At 42.2% G+C, this 25,684-nt stretch overlaps 1 protein-coding gene across 7 annotated transcripts in view; it reads left to right on the top strand.

The window, feature by feature from the left end:
• Positions 1-25,484, top strand: part of LOC118324075 (neuron navigator 1-like) — a 77,927-nt gene extending 52,443 nt beyond the window's left edge. For 2 of the 7 annotated variants that reach the window (XM_035656207.1, XM_035656213.1), the window contains 26 exons: positions 2,159-2,297; positions 5,659-5,962; positions 9,382-10,210; positions 10,337-10,846; positions 11,659-11,700; positions 12,207-12,349; positions 12,803-12,982; positions 13,098-13,177; positions 13,620-13,697; positions 15,288-15,374; positions 16,665-16,773; positions 16,888-17,009; positions 17,141-17,149; positions 18,169-18,353; positions 18,453-18,615; positions 18,739-18,937; positions 19,046-19,134; positions 19,236-19,334; positions 19,448-19,619; positions 19,983-20,248; positions 20,343-20,494; positions 20,586-20,657; positions 20,753-20,958; positions 21,042-21,160; positions 21,253-21,441; positions 22,737-25,484. In XM_035656207.1, the coding sequence (XP_035512100.1) occupies positions 2,159-2,297; positions 5,659-5,962; positions 9,382-10,210; positions 10,337-10,846; positions 11,659-11,700; positions 12,207-12,349; positions 12,803-12,982; positions 13,098-13,177; positions 13,620-13,697; positions 15,288-15,374; positions 16,665-16,773; positions 16,888-17,009; positions 17,141-17,149; positions 18,169-18,353; positions 18,453-18,615; positions 18,739-18,937; positions 19,046-19,134; positions 19,236-19,334; positions 19,448-19,619; positions 19,983-20,248; positions 20,343-20,494; positions 20,586-20,657; positions 20,753-20,958; positions 21,042-21,160; positions 21,253-21,441; positions 22,737-22,832 (4,639 nt within the window). In that variant the 3' untranslated portion in view covers positions 22,833-25,484. The remainder of the gene's footprint in view (positions 1-2,158; positions 2,298-5,658; positions 5,963-9,381; positions 10,211-10,336; positions 10,847-11,658; positions 11,701-12,206; positions 12,350-12,802; positions 12,983-13,097; positions 13,178-13,619; positions 13,698-15,287; positions 15,375-16,664; positions 16,774-16,887; positions 17,010-17,140; positions 17,150-18,168; positions 18,354-18,452; positions 18,616-18,738; positions 18,938-19,045; positions 19,135-19,235; positions 19,335-19,447; positions 19,620-19,982; positions 20,249-20,342; positions 20,495-20,585; positions 20,658-20,752; positions 20,959-21,041; positions 21,161-21,252; positions 21,442-22,736) is intronic. The other 5 variants (XM_035656212.1, XM_035656211.1, XM_035656208.1 and 2 more) reach the window with 5 other exon arrangements.
• The last annotated feature ends 200 nt before the right edge of the window (positions 25,485-25,684 follow it).

Here is a 25,684-nt window from a genome sequence, read left to right as displayed (position 1 = left end):
ATATATATATATATATATATATATATATATATATCGTGATATGATATTTTGTCTGTATTTTCTTACACCCCTACAAAAGGACCTGGATAGCTGTGAAGCGAATAACAGGAAATGAAGAGAAAGGTGTTGCTTCAGAGACAGTAAAACACAGCTGTGTCTCCCAAGAGGAGGTTTATCTCACAGCAATGAGTTAGTTCAATAAGGAATGAATGGCATTTGGTTCAAACAGATCCACTCTGGATGAGTTCAAAGTTTATTAGTTCCTTTGTGCATGTTTGTACTAGGGACTAAATATGGCATAAAACAGGAGATCAGCTTTTATGGAAAACCAACCTCTTACTTAGAAAGTTGTTAAATCTCTAATTGAGTCTTAAAACTGCATATTTTGTCATAAAACAAATATAAAAGATAATTCCACATGTTTTCATTGAAAGGAAAGGTCAGGTGTATTTTTTTTCAATACATTGATTCATAATGGATCACAAGAAACGTTATTTTTGGAATCCAGTGGATGTATCAAATCCTATTACCAAATTTTTAAAGAAAAGTTTGTTTTGTCTCTCACATGGAGATAAAAAGTGAAGGTTGGCTCTCTGGATGTGTCTGGCCCAATCTTAAATTCGCCCTTAATCTGACTCTGGCATATAGACAAAGCAGCATGACAGCCACTTCAGACGTAACAAATCTCATCTGCTCTTTTTTTTATGTCTATATATCCACAGGCTAGACAGGAAGGGCTTCCCTTCGCCCCCTTTCTCCCTGAACCCCGCCGTCAAGTCCCCCAGGGTACAGTGTGACCCATACAGGCACCCAACCAGAAGGCCCGCACCGCTTTCTCTCCTTCCATCCTCCCTTGTGACACAGTATACATGACCTCATTAAGCAAGCCCCACCCTCTCAACTTGTTTTACAGTATAGTACGGTATCAGTCAAACCTATTGACCCTAATAAGAGAAAAATCCCAACCCCCTAACTTCCTAAACATGACCTACTTAATATATACAAGCACATGTGTATGTACACCCATTTATACAAACACACCTCTCAGATGTGCCTTTTTCTCCCCCACTCTCCCCCTTCCTCATTCAAGTCATAGCGCTGAGCCAGATGACAGATTTGTTCCAATTGTTTCTTGACGTTTATACGCTTTGATTGGTCATATTATTGTAGATATAGTAATCAGACAGGAAATAGTCAAACATCAACTACAATTTATTTGTTAAAGGAAAAATCCAATCTGAATTTTGCCATTCAACAGTCATACAAGCAATGGAGAAATGTATTGTTAAAGAGGTATATGGCAAAGTGTATCAATAGCCTTGAAATTGAGGGAATTCCACAGTTGACCCACAACTTTTAGACCAAATCGTAGGGATGGCTATCACTGTTAAAACACCCCCAATTTGTTTATGTCTGGATTTCAAGAACAATTGCACAAGCAGATGTGTGCCAAGTGGACAGACTTCACAGTCCTGGCACAGACTCCCCTCCTGCCTGCACCCGTGGGCGCATGCATCAGTGTATATGTTCTTCAGTGCTATTTTTGTATGTGTGGGTTGAGATGATGTCGAGAGCGCTCCGAATTTCAGTTTGCAGTGTGAAAGTTGGGTATATAGAGCAGGCAGCATAAATGAGGTCTATGTCTATGAATATTTAATCAAAAGACAAACTGGAAGACATGGAGCCAAATAAACTAACTGCTGATGTAACTGAGCTGGTGGAGCTTCAGTAGTTCATGCAGTGTATAACCTCAAGGGGATATCCAGTATCCAACTGTCACAGATTGCTTTGTTTTTGTCAGGTATGCTTGGTTGTGTGAGTATGTGGTCGTGTGTGATTGATTGATGTCTGCTGGGGAACAGAATTAGCTTCTGCACGAGTTGGAAAGGATTCATTGACTTGATCAGGGACACTTTCAGAAAGGTGGATGCTTGATTGCCAGTTGAAGGAGACTCTACTGAAACACCAAATTTGTGCACCAAAAATAGGAGCACTAACCTGACACAAAACCAACTGAGAATCTTTGGAAACTGGAAAAGGGCAGGCACCAAATCAAAAATTAGTTGGCAGGTGACCATCTGTATATCACCGTCTATCACAGAATCACTGCTTTAATATATGAATATTATCTAACAGATATTCTTTCTCATTTCTTTAGCTGGGATGAGAGCAGCTCCATCAGCAGTGGTTTGAGTGACGGCTCGGACAACCTCAGCTCGGAAGAGTTCAACACGAGTCCCACTCTCAACTCCCTTCCTACCACTCCCATTGGCTCCCGCAGAAACTCAGCCATAGTGGTAAGTAACACACACTTAAGCATTCAGCATACAGTAGTATGGATTAAGCTGTTAAGTGAGGTATTGATGAGGTGCTGAATGATGTGTCATATGCTCTGACAGTGTTCAAATGACAAATAGACAGGCAGCAGGATACTTGCTTTAGAGACAAAGCCTGATTAAGTATTCTACGCACACCCATAATATTTATCACATATGATCAATGTTTGCCGCACCACACACGCTGCATGCTGGACAGCTGCATTGTTCAATAGGGCTTTTCGTCCTTTGTCTGGTTTTTAGAGCTGTGTTGAGAGCTAACCAGGCTTATTTCTGAGGTTTAAGAGAGAAATGGCTTTAAATGATCAGCTAGTGTAACTGCAGATGTAGTTGTTGCTCATTGATCTACATAAAAAACAGGCAAAAATAGTATCATTCCAAAAGTCTGGACTTCAATTATACCAGCTGAGGCTCTGGTTGAGTCAATTGTTTATTTCTCGCCAGGATTTCACCCACCTGATTCAGCTGATCCAGAGCCTGCAGTTTTGGCCGAACTTAGTTGTGTAATTAGCCTGACTGAGTGGAGTTAGAAACAACTGCCCTGAGTGATTATGTTTGTTTGAAGTGCACTGATATATGTATAGTGTGGTCTTAAAAATGTGCTGTGGGGATGTGAGGATTTGGGACTCGTGACCTCAGTGCTTCTAAAATCCTGTCTGCAGCTCTGCTTGAGGTTCTTTAAGATCCATCTGTAGCTTTATGGGTTCCAGACAGTGTGTGTATGTGTGTTTCCCCACAGTGTCTGATGTAGGTCACACCTCCGCAATGTGGTTTATGTGACTGATGTAGTAGGATTTTAGAGACAGAGGGAGTTAGAGAGAGAGAAAGGGAATCAGTGTAACCATAGCAACCGAAGCGCAGGGATGCTGAGAGTGCGGGTCTTTGTCTCCTCCCGTATATTGAAGGACAGGTCTAGAACGTAGCCATCTGCATGCACACACACACATGCAGGGGCCATCTGCAGTCCTGCATCCGGGCCAGCGAGCCGCAAGAACCAGGGCGCCTCCCTCCACGCCCAGTTGCAGGAGTCATAGCAACCATTACCCCCCTATGGCATCATTTCCATGGCAACCAACTATCACATCATCATGCACCCCACATTGTCTAATACACATGGTGCCCTGTTCTCTCCCCATTCTCAGCTGATATTTTTCTTAATCGGTTTCTCTTTGTGTCCTAAAGCCATTTCTTTGTCTCCGTTTTCTCCTCTATAACTTTTCCTCTTTTTGCTTCTGTTCATTTAAAATTTTAACTTTAATCCCCTAAGATAACTCCGACTTTAAATCCATTCCTCATCTCTCCCACATGTTATATAATATACTCAGTAAGGATATGAGGGTGGAGGAGAGAAGGGTTATGAAGAAACAGGGCACAAAGAATAGACAGTTGAGAGTGCAAGAGAGAACCAAGGGCAGAAAGAGGTGTATGTAGGTGGTACAAAAACTTAGATTTCCTCATTTCCACATAGAGGTGGACCAGGTTAATACACCTTGTTTTCCCAATACCTTTTTCTGTGTGTGTATGTGTGTGTCTGCCTATCTGTCTGTGTGTTTGTGTTGTTATCCATGTTTTGCCACGGCTATCTGGACAGATGTGTCCAGCCCCCCTGTTTCAATAATCAGGGAATGTGTGTGAGGAAATGACAATGTTTTATCAACAAGGTCTGGTCAAACAGGACACACACACATGCACACACACTCATGCATACCACCTCCTCATGTGATGTGAACCTGCCCATGGGGTCTATTGGTTTTAATAAAAAAGGAATTGAGAATATGAGTCCTCATGAGAACCGCTGGGTGCAATGTCCTGAACTGGCAAACACACACACACACACGCACGCACGCACACACATACCCAGCTTCACATTCACACACCTAGTGATGCATTGTGTAACTGTCAGTCTCCTGCAAGGGGTCTCTGTGAAAACTAGTCATATCCATCCACATGTAGACTCACTACATACACACACACACACGCAGAAGACATTGATCGTTCAATAATGACCTCACATTTCCTTTAGATTATTAAACATTTGGCATTCTTCTTTATTGTATTACGTTTAGGCTGTGTTGTCTGTTTTGTCTGTGTAGGTCAGTGTGTGTGAGTCTTTATGTGCAATCTAATATTTTTGTATTTGTGTGCTGTGTTTGTACCCCTGCTGTCTCTTTTGAAGTTTTCAAATAGAGCATACTGAAGGATTTAGTCTGGGGAGATGAGACATCAGTGAGTGTGTTTTTGGAGTTGACTCAGTTAGACATGTTTTCTGCTCGGAAGGCATAAAGATGAGACAGAGTCTGAGTTCACACACCTCATCATATGTCTTTTTTCAAACTCTGACCACTGATGGACGCTAAGTACTAATCTCAATGGACACAACGATTTGCATAAAATGATCCGATGAGTTGTTCCATTGGCTCATTCATCCCACTGTCTCAAACTAAACATGGATTGTGAACCAGAATCAACCGTGTGAAACAAGAGTTTTAAGTAAAACAAAGATGTAGCTGAAGTAGACTACAGGGATTACAGTTCTTAAAGTTGGGTCAAGATATATTTAATTGTATTTTATTCTAACCTTAGCAGTGGCACACAAAAAGCCATTGCCTACCCGTATTATACTGTATATGCCAGAGGTTTTGTCTGCAGCTCTTTACCATACCATTTTCCTTGTGTAAAAAGAATTGGCTAAATATCCAAATATAACTCACTAGTTCACAAGTTCAGAACTGTCAGCCGTAGCACATGGTCCTCATAAGCAGATGGAGTTTGTTCAGTTGTCACAGAGATAGATCTGTTGACACACAAGCCTAATAGCTGTTGGGATTTCATCCATAGCACTTCAAATAACACTACAAATCTGGGTTAAGGCTAATTTAACTAACCCCAAGTTAGCTTTTATGTGGCTACTTTACATTCACCAGAACCTCAGTGGGACAGGCGCTGGATATAAAGATCCATGTAAACCTCTAGTCTTCCTCAGTTTTGATCAAAATGTCACGAATCAAGCCTACCTTATAATAGCTCTTTCAGTTTCCAGTGTGTGGCAGTCTTTCCATTTTACTAACTTCACCATAAAAGCCTTTTACAGTTTTTATGTGACATCAGGAAAACTTGGTTTTCCTATCATTTTTTAGCAGCGCTTTGTTGCCAGTATGATGGTCAAACAATACTTAGATGGGTCATCTTAGATTTGGAAAACCATGCCCATATAGCAAAAAACCAGAGACATACAAATAATTATTGGCTCCATGTTCTGTATTTCTCACACACTCACTTCTTGACAGCGTCTCTAAGCATGTGTCTGTCTGTCTCTTTCTAGATGCGTACGGACGCAGAGAAGAGATCTCTGGTGGAGAGTGGTCTGTCTTGGGACTCTGATGATACCAAACCCAGCCGCAAGAGCCAGGGCAGCAGCGTCTACGACACAGGAAGTCTCAAGTCCGAATCAGCCAATAAATGGAAAAAGACACGGACGCAGGGGGAGGGGCTGGAAGGAGGGAGGGGCGAACTGAAGAAACCTCAGACCCTGGGTCAAGGAAATATGTTGAAGAAAGGAAGAAATCCACCTGTGGGGGTCACCTCCCCAATCACACACACTTCTCAGAGTGGGCTGAAAGTGGCAGGTGAGTGGAGAAACACACACACACACGCACATATATAGTGAGGTATAATATATATAGCAACACTTGAAATGGTTTCATAACCTGAGCAGACTGACACATTTCTGTGGCTATATTCCGTTCGTTCTGGCAGGCTCACACCCACACACAGTCACAGACACACACTCTGTCTTTGTCCCACACATTCATCCACAGCTGCAGCCCACCCTCCGGGCCTTTAGAAAGTGGTGCCATGTATCAAACGCCCATCACCACCCACTCCCTTCCTGCCAGCCAACCACACACACACACACACACACACACACACACACACACACACACACTGACCAACAGTGTTTTTTTTCTTCCTATTGGTCCGGCCTTTCCTATCCAATCTTTATTTTTGTGCCGGACAGAGACAATTTATAGCACTTAAATAAAGGCCTTGTACCCAAAACAACTGGACCAAAGACAGTGTGTGTGTTTGTAATAGTGTCTGTGTGTGTGTGTGTGTGTAGTGCCAACCTTACAGAAGAGTGTCACCCACTTAACACACACGCACACACTCTCACTCACACACAGAGAGCACAATAGTGGTGATTGTGCAGCTGCATTTTAAGCTCACCATCTGTGTGCTGTTTATGTAAGCACACACACACATAGACGCATACATAAAGACAATCAAAACAACAGGATATTAGTTGACGTGTTGTGTGCCAGTCTAGATAGGCAGTGTCTGTGTAAACAGACCTCTTTCTGTGGGACTGTCCTCTGTTTGCATTGCCAGCTGTTGAAATGACAGATACCAAACAAGTGTGTCGAAACAGCCTGTGATCCATGTGCCAGGCTGTTATTGTTATTGATGTGAACCGTGTGAATCCGCTATCAAAGCTGCCTCCGAGTTTGAGACCGTAATGAATCAGATGATCAATCAGCATGGAGGAGCTCATTAATTCACCCGAATGAGGGGCAGACATTCTTCGATAGTTAGAGAGGTCTTTGTTGCTCAAGATTGAGATCAGTTTATCGCTGACATTTGGTAGGATTGTGTGAGTGCGTGTATCATTTTTTATGTGTGTGTCTTCATGTCTGAGGTATTGATGGAGTCACAGAGAGTGTGAGCATTTCCATACTGTATACTTAATCTATAGTATACTAACCATATTGTACTTTTTTGTGATAAGTGCAAGATTGGTTTATCTTATCTAGAGCTGCAACTGACAATTATTTTCCTTATTATTTAATCAGTTATGACGTCAAAATGTATTGTTAATTATATAAAATGAAAGGAAATAGAAAAAACACCCATCATAAGTTCACATTGCACAAGATAACATTGTCAAATTGTCTTAATTCCAAAGACTTTTACACTTTTATGGAGTTACTCCATATCCAAACTGAAGGTCTGATGCTAGTTGTATGTGAATCAGTTTGTAAAGCCCTCCGAGACAAATTTGGGGCTATAAAAATAACTGACTAGACTGAGATGTTGGTAGAGCCTGGGAACATTAAAAATGTGTTAAATTTTTTTTCCCAGCTGGGCATCGCCTCTATTTCTCTTGTGTATTGCATTATGGGACAAGAGTGTCCATTAACAGTACAGATAAACATCAATTTGATCTAGTAAGCATAATGATATGACACTTTTTATGTGAATGTACCACAAACTTGCTAGAATTAGTATGTAGTTAAGCAGTGGGACACTGCAGGTATTCATCATTCTGTCAGCACTGGGAGAATTCCTGTTATGTATCTCTCTCTCTCTCTCTCTCTCTCTCTCTCTCTCTCCTCTCTGTCGCATGCATTCACACAGGAACACACCTGCAGATACATTCAGCTGCCTGTCTGTAACAAATGTTGACAAATCTCTCATATACCCACAAATAAACACTGATACGCTCTGTCTCTTAACAGCCACAAATATAAGCACACGTGTTGATGGTGTGATTGCTGATGGGAGACGGTGTCAGCAGAATTGTGGAGTCTAGAAATGAGGCGGCTCGTCTCCCCAGCAGAACCACTGGGAGTGATAAACAGGAACATGAGAGTGTGTGTGTAGATACATCATTCCATACTGTCCTCTTCCCACTGCTCTCTTCTACCACAGTGGCCTTAAATAGAAGACTCTGGGAGGAGAATATAGATGAGCCATTTTCCTTTAACATCAAGTATGCAAAGGATTTGTCTGTCTGCCTGCCTGTTCAGATCTCCGTCTCTTCAGACATGCAGGCCTTTTTGTGTGGAGACATGTAGTGATTCACAGTCTCTTCTACACACGCTGCTGTGTCAAGCTGTGAGCTCCACCATCTTCACAGCCAGTGTCAATAAATCAGGCTTCATTTAGGTCAAAATTAATATGTACGCCTGGATTCTGTCAGTGTGTGTGTGTGTGTGTGTTTGCTTGTCACTGCCAACAGTGTGTGTTTCTGCAGCTTAAAAAAATTTCTTGGAACACCCATCATTGCGGTTAGACGATGGATTTAGTTTATGACTTGACATGTAAACCCAATTTTCACATTTACAAAAGAACTCCAGGCGTAATGTGTTGTCAGTGTCACATTCCTATAAGATCCAATCACTGAGAACTGTGAGTGTGTGTGGTATATATGTCTGACCCTATATGTGTGTGTGTGTGTCTTTTGCGGGTTTATAAATACCCTTAAGTGACTCCAGATGTCCCAAGGCAGCACGCCGGTGGGTCTCATTCAACAGCAGTTCTTTGACTCCGTTAATGCCTTGTATATAAACCTCCCATAACAACTCCCATTAGATACAAATTAAGAGCGTGGGTAGTATGGGCTTGCGCTTGTGTGGGTGGTGCAGAAAGTGCACATGTGTCTAATTGACTGTTTTTTCACATAAGAACTTCCAAACAAGTCCAATTAATTTGCCAACTGGGAAATGTACAGATGGGGACAAAATCACATAATTTTCCTTTAACCTCCGTTCTACCAAGTTATCTCTCACTCCACCCTCTTTCTTCAGAGGCTTCAAGAGTGGAGAAATTCAGTTATACTGGGTGTTTCATGTAGTTTTGCGCCCGCAGACACGCTTTGTGAATATGAACACAAGTTTTCCACAGCCACACTGCACATGTTAATCTCAGCACTCCGCAGCTGTGACACGCAGACATGCACTTACTGGAAAGCCAGAGAAAACTGTTTTAGTTCATCAGGATGGAAAAGAGGAGTAACTGCATGATAACAGCGTGTGTGTGAGGGTGAAGCTGGCTGAAAGTCTGGTCTACACACTGTCTGTCTGCTCAGACAGAGATTTGTTTTTATCAGCAGACAGTCAGACCATGTAGGTGTCCAGATAAGATATCATGTCCTAATATGGCTTGGTTAGTCTCACTCACCACCAGAGATTGTTCAGGCTTTAAACTGTTCAAACTACTCATCAGTGATGTTTTTTTTCCTTTTTTTTTTCCTCTACCTCTCTAGGTTCAGTAAAGTCAGACGGGAAGCCGATGGATAAGTCTAGGTTAGCAGTGAAGACATCCGGCCTTCAGCGCTCATCTTCTGATGCTGGTAAAGACCAGAGAAATGGCACCGGTGCTGTAGAGCAACGTAAACCTCCATCCGGCCTGGTCAGGCCCTCAACTGGTGGAAACTTTGGCTTCAAAAAGCCTCCTACGGCTACCAGTAATGGCACAAACAATGCCAGTACGCCCGCTGTGATGAGTACAGGTGGCAGCGCCATACCCTGCGGCTCTGCAACTGTGGGGAAGATTCCTAAGACGTCGGGTATTCCCGTCAAACCAGGGGCTGGTGGTGGTGCAGGACGCAAGACAAGTCTAGATGTTTCAAACAGTGACCAGAGTGGTTTCCTATCTCCAAATGCCAGGACGTCTCTCCAGTATCGCTCTCTGCCTCGCCCAGCAAAGACGAGCACCCTGACTCTAACCCGGCCGAGCTCAGCTCGCCCAATGAGCACTACCATGGACACAGGCTCAGGGCTGATGAAACCCTCCACCACAGTACCCCAGGGCTCGAGGCTCAAAGAACCCGCCACAGGGCTTGGTTCTGGAACAGGGCTGAGTAAAGCAGGAGGTCGTGGGATCCCAAGTCCCAGTCCTGTGAATCAGACAGACAGAGAGAAAGAGAAAGAGAGGGCCAAAGCTAAAGCTGTAGTATCTGACTCTGAGTGTGGAGGTGGGTCTCTGAAAGGCAGCCCTGCTCAGACCCCCTCAGAGAACGGGGGGAAGATGCAGGGGCTGAGACCTCCCAGCAGTGGCAAGGGCATGGATCTACCCTCACCCAACACACACAGGTACAGGGGTTCACATACTATGACAAATACTATACTATACTATTTCCCAGTATTTAACACCCAAACACTTCCACAGACAAAACAAAGTAAGAAGAACCATTTAATATTGTCCTTCTCTGTCTTTAGGTTATCTGGGATGCGCAGCCTGGCAAAACCTTCATCCATGGCCCAGCTTGACAAGCTTAACTCCAACAGCTTAGAGATGGGAGTTCATGACTCCCTGCCACCTAAGATTCCTCCCTACTCTAAACTCCAGGACCTAGCCAGCACAGTAGGCAGCTCCATTGGCCCTGGTCTGACCCCCAGCCCTGCCCCTTTACTCAATGTGAACTCTTCAGCCTGCTTCTCAAGCTCGGGGACTGGCTTGGGGCCCAGGCAGGTCTCATCACTCGGGGTTGAAGGGGGCGGAGGAAGCACCTCTCCCCTGCTTTACCCTCGTCTGTCTGGGCTGCATCGCAGCCTGGAGTCACTGCCGCTCCAGATGAGTCTGGCCCCCGAGCCCCAGGAGAGGGAGAGGGAGAATTTGGTGAGAGGCTACACCACCATTGAGTCCAGAGACAAAGATAGACTGGAAGACAGAGGCCCTCCTGCCAGCTGGAGCTCTGGAAGTAAAGTCTCACTGTCTCTCATAGACAGGTAAGATACAATTCTACTGAAAGATAACCAATCACATCACACTGCACATGCTTGCAAAGGAGACGTTTTTGCTATTCATGTTTGGTAATACTGCTATGTAGCGTCACCTACTGGTCAGCTGAGGAACTGCACATGTTTTATTGTTCAGGGAAGGCGGCGTGATCATGGAAGGTCTTTGATATCTTATTCACTTTGTTCTGCACTACAATCATGAATTCCCCTCCCCCTATTGAGTGGGCAGGTGAAAAGGTTATTTGGTTGGCATTTAATGGTAAAATTCTGCTCATACTGGAAAAGGCATGGTGCCATTTTTTGACAGCAGTGGTATTTATAAAGAGCTAGAAACAACACCTATTCACACCTACAAAGACAAAATAATAACAATCCACAAAAATGTCTTGACATGATGAGAATAAGAGTCATATATCAGAATAAACAAAAACAAAATATTTATTTAATTAATTAATTAATCTTGCACTGTAAATACTTTATGAGATGAGTATTGTCCACATTATAGAATATGGTTTCATGAGAAGGTTAAAAAATAAAATGTACATTATAAACTCTAACAACATGTTAAGGCAACCACATGCACACACACACACACACACAGACTGAGGGGTTTCTAGGTTATTATTACTACAGGCTTATTATCAGTGTTGTACCAGCCCCACTGACTGAAGTCATAATTACTGGTTGACACCAGCTGTCTGCCAGTCTTACTGTGCTTCTTTGTGCCCCCTGCCTATTCTTGAGAGTTTAATAACTCCCTGCACCAGTGGTTAAATAATGACATTGTTTAATCTCCGCAGTTCTCAGAAAGACAGAAACACGCTGCCAAAGAAAGGTTTAAGGTAAGTGGACGCACACATACACTGTTATACACCAGACTCAGTCAGGCACTGATAGTATGACGCAATTTGGCCACAGCCCTTTAATTGTGCTAAACAGAGATCCCATTGATAAGATCCTCAATGAAAGACAGATTGTGTTAATCCTCATCATTCCTGTCAGTATTCTAATCCTGTTCTAATCTCTTCAAAAGTGTATCTCATTGTTTCCTTTTGGCAACTTCTTGTTTGTCTTTCCAATCCCTGAAAAATATTGGTACTGAGTAACACTTAAACTCCTTTATTTACAACAGCATTCAAAAGCACTGTATACACATTTAATATATGATATTTTACAACACACTATAATGTGGCTGTAAACAGATATATGGTATTTTTAAGTGTTTAGTAATGTAGTCAACAACTTTAATTCTTCCCATGAAGTGGTACTGAACTTTGAATAATGCATTTTATAATGTCTGACATTGGCATTAGTACACTTTCACTGACTTTGTCCTCTCTCTGTGTAGTTTCAGCAGTGCTTCCCAGGTTGAGGAGGAAGGGAAGGAGAAAGGAGAGAGGAGACATTCTCATACTATTCTCAGTATGACAGACTCGCTCAATCTTCCACTGCTGTCCTCACCCACTTCCCTGCCCCGCAAGACCAGTATGGGTGAGTATATATATATATATGCATTCACATACACATAAATTATGCTACGAAAATATTTTTTTTACTGGCCATAAAACTCAGGGATCTCAGGGCTCCTGCGTCCCAAAAACAATGACCTCTGTTACTTAACTTATCTTAATTTATCTTTATGTTTTGTTTTTTGGATGGCTTAACACCAGGAATGTGTAATACATTGCGTACAAAAGGCACAAATTAGCAAGCTGCTTTGATTTCGTTCGCTAATGTAGGTAGGTACGGTGGACAGTGAGGGTCAAATCAGTCTCTGTTGGAACACATACAAAGCAATGTAAACCTGGCCCTTGTGTGGGGCAGGTGACCCTAATTATTTTTCTAGCCGAACCTAAAATCTACCGACATTTAGCGCTTGGCAGGTGTTAATTTTGGACCCTGTCTCTAACACTCCTTCCTTTAACCCCTCTGGTTTCTTACTAGTACCCAGCCCAGTTGGTGGACCTCCGAGGATGACTCGATCCAACAGCATCCCGACACACGATGCCTCTCTGGAGCTATATGGAGCGTCTCCGCTGGGCAGCACACTGTCGCTGGCCGAAAGGCCTCGCAGCATGGGAATGGTTCGCTCTGGGTCCTTCAGGGACAAGGAGCCCGATGAGGGTGAGCCCACTGAATTATTTATTAGTTATATAACGACCTATTCATTGTTGTTGTGCAGTTTTCTTCTAAATGAACTTCTAATTAGGTTAATTTTGTTCCCCCTAATATTTTTCAGTTCATGGGTCTGTACTCTCCCTGGCCTCCAATGCCTCGTCAAGCTACTCTTCGGTGAGTGTGGGCGGCATGCAGAATCAGGTAGCTACAGCTCAGTATGTGGTGTGGTGTGGGATGTGTTTATGTGTGAGTATGTGTGGATGTTTGTGTGTTGTTGTTGTATGTTTTACACATTAGAGACAAGACTTTCTCCCTTGGTCTGCCCAATACTTTATTAGTCTCCTCTCCTCTCTTCTCCTCTCCTTTTGTCTTATCTAACATCTTGACTTTTATTCCCTCTGCTCCCAAAGGCTGAGGAAAGGATTCAGGGAGAGGTAGGCGTGCTCTTTCCTGCTCTTTCTTCTTCTCTGTCTCATTTCTGTCTTTTCATCCATCACTCTCATCCCCATTGTCTGTGGGAGAACAAGTCTGTCATACCTTTCAAGAACAACATCCACTCAGCTTGTCACTTGTGTATTGTCAGCCATTGTCAGCTTAATAACCTTATTTTTTTCAAAATTTAACGAATTATTTTTCTTCACAGCAAATCCGTAAGCTGAGGAGGGAACTGGAATCATCCCAGGAGAAAGTGTCTAACCTGACGACACAGCTAACAGCAAACGTATGTTCTGTTTCCCTGTTAACTTTAACATAAACTGACAGTTATTTTCAAATAGATATTTAAAATGTCCCGAGCAATGAAATTGAGGATATATACCTAACTTGCCCTCATTGACAAGCAAGTTCAGTTTTGCATAAATGAAAAACCAAACCAAACAAAAAATGGCTAGGGCCTGTCATAATAAAAAAAATGGCAGTAAAATCAGTCAATCTGTGCTTAAATAAGAAAAAAATGCTACAATATGCAACCTTTCAGCTTGAGGCAACATAAGAATTTGTAGTAGCCCCTCCCTCCAATTTCACACCCTAATACTTGTCAATCATCTTGATGAACTGTCCGCCTCAATGACATCTACCCTGAGGCAAAGGTAACTGACACTCATAAAGACACCACTCGTGCATGAGATGGCTGGCAGAGAAAGAGCAATGTCGGGGTGTTTCCAACCGTGTTCTTTTGTTTCTGGAAAAACACAAAAGACTTGCATTGTACATTAAACTTCCTTCAGATTATGTTGCCAGTTTATTGCTGCAGGAGTTATGCTATTACCAAAAAAATACCAAAAACAACAATGATTTGATCCTACCAACAGGTTTTTTTCTGTGTGTGCACTGGGTGACGCTCCTTTATTATAATGGAGTGTCACTATTGCAACCAAATGTATTGTATATGTGTGTGTTTGTGTGTGTGTGTGTGTGTGTATGTGTGTATATATATATATAAACAATCCTCTCTCTTTCCTTCTTCACAACTCTATTTCTCACACCTAGCAAGGAAATTTACCCTTCATACAAAATAATAAAAAGACAGAGAGAGGTTCAACATCTAAGCTGTAGCATGTCAGTCATAGATCATTTCTGTGCAGTCTCAGCTAATTTCTAATGCATGTGGGGCCTGAATAATGCTAACCTCCTCCTGAACTTCGCCCCAAGCCACTTAGCTTCGGTACACACATACACACTGTTAGGTGCCTTGCCTTCTCTCTCTACTCTACAAGGTTGTTTCTGTACGACCACCCTGTCAGCGTTTCCATGGGTCCAAGTGCAGAAATACAGCGCAGGCATTATGCACGGCTTCATGCAGCACACATCAATCAAATGTTTCTGTGTGTGTGTGTGTGTGTGTGTGTCCCCTGAGATTTTTTTTCATACTGTTTGACCTTATTATGCAAGGGCAGTGAAAAGCAAAACAGATGCACGGATCACAACATGATTATGTGCTGGATTAATGACTGGGCCGTACCCATTATTTTACTGTATTAATATATTCTATAAAGGAGAAAGGAAAGTAATTTTCCCTTCCTGCTCTGGGCTAAAATGGGTGTGTGTGAGAGAGAGATTAGGGAGGAGGTACATTTTCCACAGGAGACATCCTGTTCAGCCTTTGTGTGTTATTCAGCTTTTTAGCACCTCATATGTGCAAGATAAAGGGGCAGAGGAAATCTATTGAATCTGCCCCTGTATGGGTGTTGATTTCCAGTTTAATCTGAGATATATATAGATCAGAAATCAGTACATTTAAATCTGTCTGTCTATTATAGACAACAATTTTAATTAAAAATAATTGTTGATTTTGTCTGTCACCTTTTCCAAGCAGGCCAATCTGGTGGCTGCCTTTGAGCAAAGTTTGACACTGATGACCACTCGGCTGCAGAGTCTGTCAGTAAGCCACGAACAGAAGGTAACATCACATCCACACTTTCAAACACAAACACACACAAACCTGAATTCCAGCCGCATTCCACCATTGTGCCCGTCTTATTAGCAGCCAGCTAAGAGCAGGCAGCGTTGTGCTAACATGGAGCGAGGTGACTTTGATCACAGCCTGCAGTTGAGGAGCTGAATGTAGGTTAGAGGCCCAGGCTGCAGCCCCACAGGGTGACTTAGTGTGGGAAAAAAAACAGAAGATCAGTGAAAAACAAACTTCACTTTAGGCTGAATGATAAGTGCAAAGAGCTTGCACGTGCACTCACACCAAACATCACATTCCTACATTCTTCAGGCTTTGGATATGTTTTGGTGCGAATAAATTGATCAGTGCCCGAGGCAATGTTCAGTGTGTGTGTGTGTATAAATGTGAGGAGTTTCTCTTAGTGCTTCATGCCTTGATGCTCCCACTGAAAGGCCTGTCTCGACCGCTCCAGAAAAAGTCTTTGTTGTTTGTGCCAGCGCACTGACCTGTGCAGCTCAGCCTGGAGCACAGGCTCTTTAACCTTGAGGAGATGGGCCGTGCAGCTCTATTTAGAGTGGAGTGGGATCGACTTTAGCGCACAATGAGCTGCACAGAGGGGCTCTGTTGTTCTCGACTCTTTGTCCTTTTGAATTGATAACGTGAAGAGGCTCAAGCCCACCAGGTGTATCAGCTCATGCCGTGGGTTTGAGTCGTAGTGTTTGACTAAAACATCAGACAATACTACTTCTCCCCAAAAGAATCTGCAAATATATCAGTGTCTATTGTAGATAGAAGATTAGTGATTTTTTTTATTACCATTTCCAGAACCATATAGCCAAGCAGTTTATTATTTTAAAATCAAAATAAATCTCAATTTGTCGCATATGTACATCATCATACAAATAGTGTGTAGTCCCAGAAAGTGTCTTAAAATTATTTACAAAATGTAGCACTAGAATGTGTAAAAAAAAGAGCGATTTATAAAAATAAGAATAATATTATATATAGATAATTGTAAAAAAGTTAATGTAATGTTAAGTTACAATTAATATATATTCAAAAAAGAACAAAGAGATGTGGTAGCACTGAACTGAGATGAGCATGAATGAGGTTATGATGGACAATGAATTTAAACATGAGTGAAGTGGTGATGAACTATTCATTACTTTGAGGAATACCTTGACAACTGTCTATTACCAGAAGCAATTTCTGAGCTGACCTCATTTTCTGTATAATGCAGAGAATAGAAAACACAGCAACACGGGCCAACTGACTGACATGTATTAAATGTTTGTGTAGGACTCAGAGCTGATTGAGCTGAGAGAGACCATCGAAGCTCTAAGGGCCAAGAATGAAGAAGCCCAGGCTGTCATACACGGAGCCTTAAACAACCCAGATAACATGAAAGGTTTGGAATTGACCAGTTAATGTTTCTGCTTTTCTTCTTCCTTTGTCTCTCTGCACTTGTGCCAGTGTCTCTGTACATTTGCCTCTTTTGATGTCGAGTTTTCCTGTTTACTAGACATGCAAATTCGACGTCAGAACTCATGTGAGAGCATCTCCAGTCTCAACAGCCTGACCAGTATGTCAAGTTTGGGCAGCTTGAAGGACCAAGATGCCAAGAAGAAGAAGAAAAAGAGCTGGGTAAGAACTCACAATGCGTCTGAGGCAATGTTTGGTCAATGCTCAGTTCATTCTCCGCAGTGATAATGACATAGTAGCAACAGTATGACCAGTCTCTCCCTCCTCTGTGTTGTGTTATTTTTCTGTTTTAGGTCTTTGAGGTGAGTGCAGTTATTGTGTCCCTATAAAGCCTCTATAATTTTTCTCATACAGCATGATGGACCATCTAAAGCTGCAACACAATACTATCAAATATCCTCCATCTCTGCTCATTGACCTCCTCCCATTTGAATGGTTGGCTGTAATTCAGTTAAGAGTGGCAATCAGCAGACATGATGTCCCATAAACAGTTAAATCATGAAAGTTTACTGCATTTTTTCTACTATGTTTCTCCTCTGTTACACCATGCGTTATTGTGTATTTTGTCCTTCAGTAAAATTTTGTACAGCCTTACCAAGTAACCCTGACGCAGCAGCTGGGTACTAAATCTGCAAAACATTCACCAACGTTAACTTATTATTAGCAGAACATTTCTGGAAGCTTGAAGGAATAGTTTGTCATATTGGGAAATATACTTATTTGCTTTCATTTAACTCAAAGTTGATTCCGTTCTCATGTCTGTCAATTAAATATGAAGTTACCATAAACAGCCTGTTAGCTTATCATAAAAACTAAAAAGGGGGGAAACAGCTCACCAAAATTCACCTAGAAGCACTTCTAAATGTTACATCCCATTTGTTTGATGCGTACATATGTGGGGAGTTGCGTGCTGTAACTATTTCTTGGCTGGGTACAGTAACTTTCTGGAGTCCCTGCTGGTTGCCTGGCATGACAATACACCTGGAAGTGAGCTTTAAAGTTGCTGGTAGACACATCTTTATCCAGGCTTGCTGTTTCCCCCAGGTTCCAGTCATTATGCTAAGCTAAGCTAATTGCCTGTTGGCTTCAGCTTCTTACTTAACAGACAGATATGAGAGTGGTATCAATCCTCTCAACTCACTCATGGCAGGAAAGCGAATAAGTATTTCTGAAGATGACAAACCATCCCCTTAATGTTTAGCATGTCTCAAATTAACAATGCTAACACCTCCTTTTTCTTTTTTTTTGTACCTTTCTTAGTAGTAAATGGTGTAATCAGTGAATATTGGTTCAGTTGTCTCTCTCTCCTTCCTCTGTGTAGCTGAGGAGCTCCTTCAACAAGGCATTCAGCATTAAGAAAGGTTCCAAAACGTACTCAGACATTGAGGAAATCGCCACCCCCGACTCCTCAGCTCCCAACTCCCCAAAGATGCTTCATGAGGGGTTAGAAGGAGGGGAAATCCAGTCCTCATCCCTCAAATCCTCTGCCTCTGCCACCTCCTCTGTGTAAGTACACAAACAAGTTACTCCAGCTCATAGCTCATGGACAGCTAGTTCAGTCTTCATGGATGTCTGGCTCTTATGACTGCATCTTGTCCCTTCTAGGATCATGGAGACCACAGAAGAGGGAGACATTGAGGAAACGGCGGTATCAGAGCTACGTTCAGAACTCTGGGTCAAGGAGAGAGAACTGACAGACATCCGACTGGAGGCCTTAAGCTCTGCACATCAGCTGGAGCAGCTCCGAGAAGCAATGAACAACATGCAGGTTTGTTTTTCCTCTATGTACATGTTAAATAAAGCATACTGTGTACTTGAAGTATAAATAATATTGCATTTGTGTGTTAATATAACTTGAATTTAAAGTATTTTTTACCTGCCTGTGTCCTAGTCAACGGTGGAGGACCTGAAGGCGGAGAATGACCACTTGAAAACAGGAAGTCAGCTAAATCTTCCTGGCATCGGTCCCACCTCTTCCACTTCCCAGCCTTCAGGCCTGGCCTCACTCCTGGGGCCCTCACTGAGGCAGCCGATGAGTATGTCCCTCACCAAGTCCTTCAGCCTCAGTCTGAATGATTGTAAAGATCCAGGTAAGACACAAACAGAATTTAACCTATTTTTAGTTGTACGTGCACTTGTATGCATACAAGTTGTATTTCTGTGCTTCTTTCATCGTTTTTTTTCCCTTACTCTTTCAGATGCGTCTCCAGTTGAAATGTTGAGTGTGTCTTCCCAGCTGGATGAGGTGTCTGCTCGAGTACTGGTCCGCATTGCAGATCAAGCTGAGGTAAACGCAGAACACCTTTAATTGCCCCAATGTCAACAGCTTTAAATCGAACAGCTGGAAGATTGTGTACTCTTTCTCTTTCCCTCCCTCTTTCTGTGTAGGACAGTAAACAGCAGCAGGAGTACTTCCTGGGCTCAGTGCTTGTCAGTGCGAGGACCGACTGGGCCTGTCTCGACTCTCTTATAGCTAAAACCTTCAAGGTAAGTCAATGCTTGTCCTCTGTCACTGTGTACACATTAGTGGTTCTAACTAATACTATAGCTGTGATTTGATAGATTAGTCCTTGCTTATTTTCTTTTTTTGTTTTCGCCAGGACTACCTGACTCAAGTGGACCCGACAGCCAGCCTGGGTCTTTCCTGTGATTCTCTGCACATGTACCAGCTGAGCCAGGGAGGGCAGAGGCTGATAGGAGGGGACAAACCTCAAGCCTCACCTTATCGTTGTATCGGCAGTGGTTCAGCTCGAATATTTGTCACCTTGAAAGGTTAGTGAGTGTCCTTGACTGATAGTAGAAACAACACTAGTAGTTTTGCTTAAAATTGTGGATGAGGTTTCAAAACAGTCCATGCCTCCCACTGGATTACCTTTTGAAGATAACTCCACTTTGACAAAAATGAATTCAATTTAATAAATTAAATAAAGACAACAAAAGCATAATTGTGATGGATTGCCTCCCTCAAGCAAGATTCAATTTAATTTTCCCACCATGCAAACATTAATAGAAACAGTTTTATGTTCAGATGGTAGGACACTTTAAAAAGTAAACTTGAAGAGCTGATGTTGTGCTTTTCATTTAATAAATAAAAGTATTTGTGACTCACAGCATCCCCTGTGTCTTCCTCTACAGGTCTTAGAGAAAAATGTGTTGACTCACTGGTGTTTGAGACTATGATTCCTAAGCCGATGATGCTGCACTACATCAGCTTGCTGCTGAAGCACAGGCGTCTGGTTCTGTCTGGGCCCAGCGGGACGGGAAAGACTTACTTGGCTCAGCATCTGGCTCACTACCTCCTGCAACGCAGCCGGACTGACTCATCTGAGGCTGACCAGGAGACCTGTGTTCTGGGTCGAAGCGCTGCAGTCACCTTCAACATGCATCGTCAGACGCAGAAGGTAACACTCGACTCAGGATTTTTGTCAGTCAGTTATCTCCAAATACGAAAATACAAAAATACGAATTTATACACACCTTTCATTACTTTTACAGGAGTTGCAGTTGTTTCTGTCTGATCTAGCAAACCAGATCGACAGAGAGAGTGGAGGAGAACTCCCGCTGGTTGTTATTATAGATGACATTAGTGACTCAGCAGCCATCACTGAGCTTGTGAATGGAGCGCTCACCTGCAAGTATCACAAATGGTGAGTCACTTCAAACTGCTGTAGTATTTCACAAAAGAGTTAACAATATTGGGTTCATGAAAGTAAATATTTGTATCTGTTGATGTTTCAGTCCTTACATCATTGGAACAACCAATCAGCCTGTGAAGATGTCATCAAACCACGGACTGCACCTTAGCTTCAGGTGAGCACAAAATCCTTCTTACTTTGAGACACTATTAAATTCAAAATGAAGCTAACAAGTAATGTAAAAGTAACATTTCTTGTATGTGACCACAGGATGGTAACGTTCTCAAACAATGTGGAACCGGCTAATGGGTTCCTGCTGAGGTACCTGCACCGTAAAGCAGTGGAAGCCTACCAGGAGAAGGAGCAGGACTCCGCACGCCACCAGGCTCTCATTCGCGTACTGGACTGGGTCCCTCAGCTCTGGTACCACCTCCACACGTTCCTGGAGAAGCACAGCACTTCAGACTTCCTCATAGGTGAGAGACGGCAGACACACGATTAGGGAACTGGGGTGATCTGAAACAGGAAGTCAGTTAACATGACATTTTTGCTTCCTCAGGTCCATGCTTCTTCCTGTCGTGCCCAGTATCAGTGGCAGAGTTCAGGCAGTGGTTCATTGACCTGTGGAACCACTCCATCATACCATACCTGCAGGAGGGAGCCAAAGACGGCATTAAGGTGAACACTCACACGAACATTCTCCAAAGTGTAACATTAGTAGTAACTCGTCAGATGTTGTTCTTACAACATATTTCTGTCTGTCCTCCCAGGTGCACGGGCAGAAGTCGGTATGGGAGGATCCCGTGGAGTGGGTGAGAGGGACTCTCCCTTGGCCCAATGCACAGCAGGACCAGTCCAAGCTTTTTCACCTACCTCCCCCCAGTATAGGTCCATCTAGTGAGGAGAAGAAGCCCCCCAAAGATACACCTGCACTCAGCACACTGGAGTCAGACCCACTGGTGAGAGTGAAGGTTTTCATTAAGATGGGGGCAGAAAGTATGCATAGGTGTGAAAGTGTGCAATTCGGTCATCAGATGTCTGTTAATCAGTCTGACTAAGGGATATATTTTCCCTTTTATAGGTTCTAAACAGTCAAATTGTGTTTCTATTAACTGAAGGACTCCACTAAAGTTGTGCACAGATTCAAATTTGCATGTTTGAGCTCATGCAATATTTATTTTAAGGTTGTTCAGAGGCACAATATATAGTAAGAGGAAATGGAAATTCATACAAATAGGTGCTGCGCTTGATTTGTAACCACAGAGTGACCACTGAGGGTGAGGAAATTGTGACTGAAGTTTCCCTCAGGTTTGCCTTTTAAAATTTGCAGCGCTGCTTTATCAGACACACACAGAGGATGAGCCAGATCAAGCCAGTTCAAAACAGTTAGTGAAAGAGAAAAACACATACACTACATTATAAAGTTTCTTTACCAGAACTCGGCACTCAGCAGACACAAGTCATTAGGAAAGATGAACTCACATGACTTTACCTGTCTGTTTTCCGCAGTGGCCACCTGCTTGGATATGTGTTTTTTCTGACCTTTTAATGGCTCACAGCATGTCCAGAGCAGTGTAAAACAAGTAAAGCAGCCAGTAGTGGGGATCCATTACATAGACAGTTGTATTATATTTTGAATGTTTAAACATTTTATAATAAACCTTATTCATGTCTCATTCAATTTTTATTTCTCACATATAGCTTTTTCTTGTGGGATGAATACATGCTCGGACTTCCAAAGGCTTCTTCTCTTCAACCGATATTTAAAGTTCAGCAGCAGAAGATACTTTATTTTGTGTTGCAATGCTTTTCAGACATGCTCAACAAGCGTCTGAAGAATAATGTATCAGATCTTATTTAGCAGCAGTTTATGCAAATCAAATGAACGGTGGCTGGACTCATTTACATGTGCAGACTTGATAGCCTCCTAAATTGAAAAATTGCAGCGATGCAGAATTTTGCATTGACAGTGGCTGAGTAATCTTTTCAAGAACTGTTGACAAGATTAAGAACCAATCTGAAGTTTTGGGAGCTCTTGAAAATTGTTATGGGCATATTTTCTGACATTTCTTAAGCCAAACAATTATCTCAGTAATCATAGAAATGCTCGACAAGTTGATGGATAAGAAAAGTAATCATTAGTTGCCTTAATACTTACAGTTAGTGTTAAAGATTTGACACATACTAAACTTAATCTAACCCTGTAAAACAAAACAGTTTAATTCACTCTTTATCTCTGTGTCCTGCTACCTAGATGGCCATGCTGCTGAAGCTCCAGGAGTCAGCCAACTACATCGAGTCTCCGGAGCGGGAGGGCTGTCTGGATCCCTCTCTGCAGGCTACACTCTGAGAATAACATGCGACTGTCAGTCAAGCTGTGGGACTATAGACTCTTTATTACAGCTGACACGGCGGGTGCAGTCCCAAGGAGACTTTAAAGACTTAATAATTAATTTTACTGTGTGCTCAGTGAGCAGCTACAAAGCTAAATGTAAAGGATCTACACAGAGAGAGAGAGTGATTATGGACGAAGGGTTTGCTCTGCCCTGCTATCAGAACTTTGGAAAGACAATTTAACTGCTTTCATAGGAAGCTGTGATGATCATGTCAGGGAAAGACTCGTCTCTTCTCTGCCCTCAATTTGTTCCAGATGGGTTGTTGTTGAATCTGCAAGTGCATGGTAACCGGTATAGTATGATGCAAAATATTACCTATAATCCTATTGATTAAGACCCATTCTTTTCTTTTCTTTTTGCTTTCGACTGCCACAACTTCCATCACAACTATTGGTGCTTATTGTACTGGTTTTCTTTAAAGGCGCATGCTGGATTTCACAAAGAAATTCACCTCCGAAGTAACTCTGATTTCCTCAAAAGTAAGATCGTCACTCGCCACAGCGAAAAATGCACTTTATTTTCTACTTGTTGTAATTGGATTTTAGGAGGCTGTGTCAGTGACTGTGTATCAAACGGGGGGTGGGGGGGGACTGGTCACATCATGCAGTTCATTAGTAATTCCTCTAGGTGGCAGCATCTACTTTTTCTCTGCCTCAGTGCTTTCCTGGTGAGCTTTCTGATTTTTTAAAGGTGCTCAGTATAGAATATAACACAACTATGAAAATGGCCTTGAATGTGTTTTTTCTTTTGGTTTCAGCCATTGTGTCATTAATGGATCAACTATGAGAAGCTGTGAAGCTGTAAGAGTAACATGCATGGGTGAAAAATGAATGGAATAATAAATCTGTTTTAGGGTCAGTCTGTAAAGACATAAAGACAGTGTCATCATCAGTGGACTCCGTAGCTACTGGTTTCCTACAGTAATATACTGGTTATCATAACCACAAAAACAGACGCTGGCCCTACTCAACATACTGCATTGTAAACACACAGAAAAAAAAGAAAAACCTGCTTGTTTATCTAGCCTGCCAAATGGCCGACCATTTCTGGCTATGCTTGCGTATATTCTGTATTTAGATATTGGTTTTAAAACACAAAATTCTCTTGTGATAGATGAGGATACAGCTTTGAAAATCTTGGTTTTGTAGGATTTTATACTGAGTCATCTTCAACAATCGTCTGTATACAGCAACTACCTACATATGTATACCTAACATACCTAACATACCATTATCGACAGCAGCAGACAGTGTAGAGGTGATAGACTTCTGTTGTCACATTCATCATCCCACAAGGGGAAAGTGGATACCATCGGTTAAAAAAAACTGCCATCACTTCCTTCCTCATTGCATTTGCTCTTTATATCTTTGATAACGTTTTTTTTTTTTTTTTTTCGAGCTGTAGAAATCAGTTTCCTTCTCACACGTTGTTTTTAGACTTTAAGAGTAAAGCCTGGGGTTTTTGAAAGGTCAATATTAATTTATAAGTGGCTTCCTCCTGTTCCTTTCCTTCATCTGTTTGCAAATAATATATGTTAGAGTACTAGATTACAGAGAGTATTTATTGCTCACACCTTGACTGTTCTTGTGATGAAGGAAGAAAACATAAAAAGATGTGTAAGAGGAGGAAACTGTAGGTAGTAGAGATATTCTTAAACCTCTCAGCCATGTGCCCCTCGACCCTGAAGTACCTCAGACTGCCATATTCTGTCCAGATGTTCCTCTACTTTCCAAAAACAGGGTGCTGATGTAAAGTAGAGACATGATGCCTAGAAGTCTATTTGTGCCTGAAACACAGTTTGGCCTAAAGCTGCTTTTGAGCTGCTGTAATCTACCACACTGAGGCCTCGATTCAGAGGAAAGGTCATCACTTCCTCCCGCCTACTCTGATGTCACTTTAATGTCGTCACCTTGATGCCCAAATTCGGGTGAAGAGTGGGTTATCATTTGTGACCTTTGGCTGGTGGTAACGGTGATAACAAGATTGTTAGTTCAGATGTGTGTGTCAGTTAACGCCGCAATAGATGAGAAGTTTTGTGATGACTGGGCTGCTGGTTGTGACGTTTTTTAAACTTAAATGTGAAAGACTTGACATCTTTGATGAGTTGCCTGAGAGTCGGAAGCAGTGTAAGAACAGATATAAGCCTGGAGATGTAATGTCAACGCATGTGTCCCTGGTGTGTTTCCCAAAGTTTTGTTTCATTGGACCTACCACACTTAAACCTTATCGTGGGAGGGATTTTTAATAACTGGATATCTTCCTCTTTTCACGTTGTTTTTCAGAGCAGACATTTGTTTTTCTTATGCAAATATTTGTAAAGGTTTCTTTCTCTTTTGTACATGACATCACTATTGTAAACACTGTAAATAGTCAGTGCATCTGCGACAACAATCACTAAAACGCATAGAGATCTAAGAGAAGGCATGGCCCCTGTATGCAGAAAGCGGGCGTCCTCGGTGGTTTTATTGTCTTCCTCCAGTAGGAAGGAGCACTTGGCTTAAAAGGGGGCCTAATAATGGTTGTATGGCTTGTCTCTATAACCACATCAAATCCCATATGTCTAACATTGAGCAATGGACAATAAAGTCATGCCATTCTTCACTTCACTAACTGTCTCTGTTTACTTTATATTATCCACCAGATGGCGCTATTACTACTGTATGTGATTATTTATTAGGGCTGTATGTGGTGCTTTTTGCTTTTTATTTGGCATTACTTTATTTTGATTGAACTGTTTGTACTTTAAATTTATGTTAATCATTAAAACAAGCCAGGATTGTTCCTGCTGGCGTCCAAACAGAGATGA

Source organism: Morone saxatilis, unplaced genomic scaffold (assembly GCF_004916995.1).
Source record: "Morone saxatilis isolate NCDOM2014 unplaced genomic scaffold, NCSU_SB_2.0 Contig15, whole genome shotgun sequence".
Lineage (NCBI taxonomy): Eukaryota > Metazoa > Chordata > Actinopteri > Moronidae > Morone > Morone saxatilis.
This window is presented reverse-complemented; position numbering and strand designations above follow the sequence as displayed.